At 53.8% G+C, this 6,225-nt stretch overlaps 1 protein-coding gene across 2 annotated transcripts; it reads right to left on the reverse strand.

Moving 5' to 3' along the window:
- Positions 1-1,418: 1,418 nt before the first annotated feature.
- Prph (peripherin) lies at positions 1,419-5,006 on the reverse strand. 2 transcript variants are annotated; one of them, XM_027949883.2, is made up of 9 exons: positions 4,365-5,006; positions 3,952-4,012; positions 3,671-3,766; positions 3,139-3,306; positions 2,891-3,016; positions 2,575-2,795; positions 2,416-2,465; positions 2,049-2,128; positions 1,419-1,826 (listed from the first exon to the last, which is right to left on the reverse strand). In XM_027949883.2, exons 1-9 carry the CDS (start codon positions 4,898-4,900, stop codon positions 1,761-1,763), a joined length of 1,404 nt encoding a protein of 467 aa, XP_027805684.1. In that variant the 5' UTR covers positions 4,901-5,006; the 3' UTR covers positions 1,419-1,760. The 2 variants fall into 2 exon arrangements, with proteins under 2 accessions (XP_027805684.1, XP_027805683.1); XM_027949882.2 differs by having other exon boundaries at positions 1,419-1,829.
- Positions 5,007-6,225: the final 1,219 nt, after the last annotated feature.

The following is a 6,225-nucleotide window of genomic DNA, read 5'->3' on the forward strand; positions in this document are numbered from 1 at the left end:
AAGCCCTCCCTACCCCGAAAGACTGGGTCAAGAGCCCCTCCTAATGTTACTGTACCACTATGTGCTTTTTCCAGATGTAGCGCTCATGGGGCTGGCATTTTCTGCTTATTTGTCTATCACCCCAGATGTGAGCTCCTAGAAAGCAGAGATTCTGGCTTATTCTCTGAACCTAGCAGTATAATTGAATGGAGAAGAAAATCTTAAACCCAGAGTGGATTTTTACTTGACAGCAGAGTTAGGCTGGAATGGAATTGGAGGACAGCATGGAAATAAGACATTTCAAGCAGTGTGTGTGTGTGTGTGGGGGTAGCAGAATCCAATTTGCTGTCCAAGTGTATTGAATAGATTTGGATGGGTGGCAGGGGAAGGCCAGGGAAGGAAACCATTGATAATGTAGTTAATGTAACCCAGGCAAGAGATGATGATAGCCGGACTAAGGTGGTGATAGTAGGAAGGGGGAGAACCTGAAAAAGTTAAGAAGCAAATGGTGGTGGTGGTAAGGGGTGTAGCTCAGTATTAGAGCCGTTGCCTAGTATGCACATGAAACCCAGCATACACATGTGTGCACACATACATATACCAAACACACACACACACAGGGAAAAAAAAATTAGATTCTTAACAGAATTTATAGTAGAAAAGAAAAGAAATGTGTAAAAGATGAGTAGATTTTTTTTTTTTTTTAGAGAGAGAGAGAGATAATTTTTTAGTTTTCCGCTTGAGCCACATCCCCAGCCAAGATGAGTAGATTTTAATTTGACAAGAGAGGTTCAGTGGTGCTTTCTTTCGGGGTGGAGAACCCAGAAGATAGAGTCTGATTGCAGATGGAGAGAAAGGTGGGGAGTTTGTTTGGAACAGTTTGAATTGGAGTGACCTATGGGATACCCAGCAGGCAGCTGTGTATTCAGGGCTGCAGGTGAGTAACAGAAGTTGATAAAATATAGAAATAGGAGAAAACTCAGTTTTCTGCCAAGACAGTGGGGATCAGAAAATAAATGACAATCTGGGGCTGGGGTTGTGGCTCAGAGGCAGAGCACTCGTCCAGCATGTGAAAGGCCCTGGATTTGATCCTCAGCACCATAAAAAAATAAATTAAATAAAGGTATTGTGAAAAAAATCTTAAAAAAAGAAAAAATAAATGACAACCTGACATTCACAAAGCCCTAGGTTTGATCCCCAACACAACAAAAGAAATGACTAGAGATAAAAAGATAGGGCTGGGGATGTGGCTCAAGCGGTAGCGCGCTCGCCTGGAATGCGTGCAGCCCGGGTTCGATCCTCAGCACCACATACAAACAAAGATGTTGTGTCCGCCGAAAACTAAAAAGTAAATATTAAAAAAAAAATAAAAATAATAAAAAAAAACACTTTAAAAAAAAAAAAAGATAAATTACTGAGGCTCTTCCCCTTTCCACAGACACAAATACACTGGAGGTTTCTCTTAATAGCAATTTTATTTGACTCAACAGTGAAACTCAGACTCAGACCCTACCCATCCCCACCATGGGATCATGACTGGAGCAGACTTGTCCTGGTACTCATCAGCCTCTTACCAAGACACAAAGAAATAAGTATATGTATCAGGTCAGGAAGAGGCTCAGCTAGTGCTGGCCAGGTAGGACTTAGCTAAGAGACAGGGGTGGGGGGATTGATGCCACCCCAGACACATGCAGAGGAGGGGAAACTCATTCAGGGATAGTTTTAGGGTCCAGGCTTAGAGTAGGCCTAGAGCAGGAGCAGGGACCTTCCAGCCAAGGGGCTCAATAGCTGTGAGTGGAAGATTTGTCAAGCTCACTATGCTGCTCCTTCTGGGACTCTGTCACCACCTGCTGGGGGCAAGGTATACAAGGGGCAGAAGGTTCAGCACCATGCTCCTTAGGTTCCTGGGGTCCCTTGCCTAGTACAACCAGCTGAGGCCAGTTTATCCATCCCCCTTCTCTGTCTCCATCGCTTCCCCAGGAACCACTCATCCTCAATACTCTCAAGATCTATAGCCAGGCTGGGGTTTAGAAGTACCATGGGTACCTGGGACAGGGGACTTGTCTCACCTCCCCATCCCGGGTCTCAATTGTTCGGATTAGAACCATCTTCCGGCTGTGGATGTCCTGGGAAGGCTCCACCTCAGGCACTAGAGAAAGCAGGGTGAGGGATAGAAGGGAAATGACTTGGGGGTTTCTCTTCTTTCAGGCTCTCACTCCCATTCCCAAGGGGGGGGGGTCTCTTCTTTCAGGCTCCCACTCCCATTCCCAAGGGTGGGTAAGGCATGTCAAGAGGAGTAGGGACCAGTATAAATCAGGACTCAGTAGTTTCCTTGAGAGAACTGATCCCTGAGCAGAGCTAGAACAAGAAAAGTCCAATCAGAGCACAAGAGGACCAAGGGAGGTACAGTCTGGAAGTCAGAAGCAGAGGACTCACCGGTTGTCTTTAAACTTAAAGAAGCAAAGGAATGGATGGGCACGGAGATCCTGTGGACCAAGCGCACAGTCAGCGAGCGTGCTCTGCCCAGGCCATTCCCATCCCTCTACCTGCCAAGCGGATCACTCCCTGCCCCACCCCCAAAGCCCCACCCCTCACCGGCTTTCTTCGCCCTCCAGCAATTTCCGGTAGGTTGCTATCTCGATGTCCAGGGCCATCTTGACGTTCAGAAGCTCCTGGTACTCACGCAAGTGCCGCGCCATCTCTTCCTTTAACTGTCGCAGCTCCTCCTCGAGCCTCGCGGCCCCGGCTTGATACCCACCTGCCTCTAGGGCGAACTGCTCCTCCAGCTCCCGCAGCTGTCTGAGCAGCGCCTCATTCTGCGGTGGAGAAGGAGAAAGGAGTCAACCAGGGAACCCTTCATCCTCTGTCCGCCCCTCCCCACCTTTGGCCCGGGAGTGCAGCTTTTTCTCACCGTGCCGCGCAGCCCGTCCACTTCGCATGTCAGGCTCTGGATCTGGCGTCGAGACTCGTTCATCTCCTGCTTGGCCTGGCGCAGGGCCTCATGGTTCCGGTTGGCAGCATCGGACAGGTCTGCATACTGCGGGGTGAAAGAGTAACCAGGGTTGGAGTGGGCTGGGACAAGTGACACTCCCCAGCGTCTCCCCTCCTCAGGCTCTTTCCTTCCACTTCCCCATCCTTCCACTCCCGCAGCTCTCCCACCTTGGATTTGTACCACTCCTCTGCTTCCTGCAGATTCTTTGCTGCGATGTTCTCATACTGCGCCCTGATGTCCCTCAGCGCCGCGGTCAGCTCTGGCTTCACCGTGGCCTCTACCTCCACCTGCTGCACCTGCTGACTCTCCATGCTCACCTGCAGGTCTCGCAGCTCCTATCCTCCAGGACAAGACAAAGAATGAGCCTACAGCGCAAATCCGAGCGGGAGTGCGCAGTTTGCACCTAGATAAGAGAGGAAACACTTGACAAATGGAATGGGACTCCAGGTAGCGCAGAGCGCACAAGACTGCGCAACCTGCGCCCAGGCTGGTGCTAAACCAGCGGTCAAGTTGAGTGTAGTTCCAATGCCTACCAACAGGTGGCGCAGGGGTGGGAATCCAAACCACCTGTAGAGCAAGTGATGAATGGCAGCGTCTACCCAAAGAAAATCTCACTTCTAATCTCCAGGGCGATTCCTCAACCCCACCCACTAATGTCCGCAGCTCCAACAAAGCCACTCCCAAACCTCCCCGGGTCACCTCCTCGTGCAGCTTCTTGAGGAACTCAATTTCATCCATCAGGGACTCAATCTTGCGCTCTAGTTCCAGGCGGGACAGGGTGGCATCGTCCACATCCTTTGTGGGGTGGGAATGGGGGTTCAAGAGAAGGAGGGACTGTTCAGGACAAGGAAGGGCCGAGCCTTCCCTATCTGCCTCTGGAGGCAATTTGGTTGCCTTCCCACGCCAACCGATGGGACCCTGGGCAAGCAAGTCAGCGACAGGAGTAGAGAAGCGGAACTCGACGTGAAGCCGAGGCTCACCTTGCGGAAGAACACGAGGTTGTGCTCCGCTTCCTCTCTTTTTCGCGTCTCTTCCTCCAACCTGATGTGTAGAATGTTTAGAGACTGAGCTTCAGGTACTTCTCCCAGCCCTCGCCCCAAACCGTGTCCCCTAGGATCCCTGTTATTACTGCCCAGGACTTCTAGGGAAGAGGCTGCCTGGTAGAATCTCCCGACTTTCTTTTCAAAGCTCTGAGAGCTGAGAAGGGGTCCCCTTAACACGCAGGGAAGGCATGGATATCCCCATCACCACCCAGACCATTAGAACACGGACGAGGATGCTGCCCGCACACACTCGGGTTGGCCCAGAGAACCACGCCCTTGGATTGCTGAAGAAGGGAGAGAGATACTGTCGCCTCGACGGCCGTCGCCCAGCCCCAGCCCTGCCCCCTGACCTCTGTTTGAGCGCCGCCAGATCCTCTGCAAGCCCGTCTCGTTCCACCTGCACCCGGTCGCGCTCACGCCCCAGCAGCTCTAGCTCTCGCCGCAGCTCTCGCAGCTCTTGCTGGCACAGCTGGTCGGCGCGCGCTGGCTCCTGGCCCCGGGCCTGGCTCAACTCGCCGCGCAGGGCTGCATTCTGCTGCTCTAGAAAACGCACCTTCTCAATGAAGTTCGCGAAGCGGTCATTGAGCTCCTGTAGCTCTTGCTTCTCGTTGCTGCGAGTGGCCAGGAACTCCTGGTTGAGGGCCTCGGCCATGGAGAAGTCGAGGCGCTCTGAGGGCAGGCGCAGGGCCCCAGCTCGAGGGGCACGGAAGCTGCCCAAGCGCACCGAGGAACTCGGGGACGCCGATCCCAGCAGGCGGCTGCTTGAGAAGCGCGAGCTGGACGAGTAGGAGAAGGCCCCAGGAGACAGTGAGGGTGGAGGCCCGAAGGTGCGGCGGTATGAGGTGGAGCTGATGCTGGCCCGGAGGCCCGACGGATGGTGGCTCATGACTGCTGGTGATCACCGCTCTCAGAGTTAGGACAGGGCGGAAAGGAGCCGCAGACAGCTGCGGGGCGGCTTTATAGCCCTGTGGTCCCCCGGAGGGGAGCACGAGCAGCTCCTCCCACTGGCCTGAGGGCCGGCTAAGGCTGGGCTGTGTGGGGAGGGGGACGCCCCACCCTGCGGAACTTGCTGCGGCGCAGCTCCCTCCCCCGCCTGGGTGCGGGGCGCCCAGCCTACTTGATTCCCCCTGTTGCTGGAGCGGGTAGAAGCGGGAATGTAACTATAGACGGGGGTGGAGTGGGGTAGGGGTCAGCGCCTTCCAGCAAGCATTCAAAGCTAGAGCCTAGGATGGGAAGTCTTGACTTGAACTGGGGTCCCTGCCCCGAATATTTGATAAAAATTATGGAATAGGAGGACCTGAGGTTAAAGGGCAAGCTTCTGGCACATGAATAATGAGGTTAGGTGGATGGAGAGCTGGCCTGGCCTGGGCCTCCACTTGCGCGTGCTTCCACTTGCTGGAAACAGGGCCATTCTTTCACCTGCTGTCTGTGGCTGCCTCCTTCACCATACCCAGAAGAAATACGGGACAGGAGAGCAGAAGCAGAGGGGGCTGGGGAAGGGCTGATCTCTCCCTATTCCCCAGGGCCCTGTGAAGGGCTAGTGATTGGCGCCAGCTCTGCCGCTAATGGACTGACCAACTCCCCTCCCCCTCCCCCTATCCCTGCAGAGGTTGTCTGCTGCTGATGTTTCCACCTTAAAGACACAGCCCCAAACCTGAACCTAACCCAGGCTGCAACAGGGCCGGTACTTCACAGGGGCCTGAGGAGGGCTGGGCCCAGTTCTTGGAGGATGTGTGCCAGCCAAAGCCTGAAAGCTATGTGGGCCTGAGATATGCTGTCTGCCTCTCCACCCCCCTCCCTACCAACTGCTGCTCAGTCATGGGCTTTACGGGAACCAGGGCAATTCCTAAGGTACCAAGGGGAGGGGGCTGAAGGGCAGCAGCTACTGCCAAGGCTGAACAGACTGGCCGGAACCGGTTTCCAGTATTGAGGAGTTACAGGTACCCAGGGATGGGCTGAGCTGGTGGGGATGGGGGAGACTGGGGAAAAGAGAAGGTGCCTAACCCCCCTCCCTCCCCACACCATCTAAAAAGGAGAGAAAAGGCCCTGGGCAGATCCATAAACAGATACATATGCATAGCCCCTATACATGTATACACACATTATACACACAAATATACAACCATACATTCCTTTACACACACACACACACACACACACACACACACACCAAGTTGGAGGGAAGGCTGATGTCTGGCCTTTGCATGTCAC

This window comes from Marmota flaviventris, chromosome 3, assembly GCF_047511675.1.
Source record: "Marmota flaviventris isolate mMarFla1 chromosome 3, mMarFla1.hap1, whole genome shotgun sequence".
NCBI classification, from domain to species: Eukaryota; Metazoa; Chordata; class Mammalia; order Rodentia; family Sciuridae; genus Marmota; species Marmota flaviventris.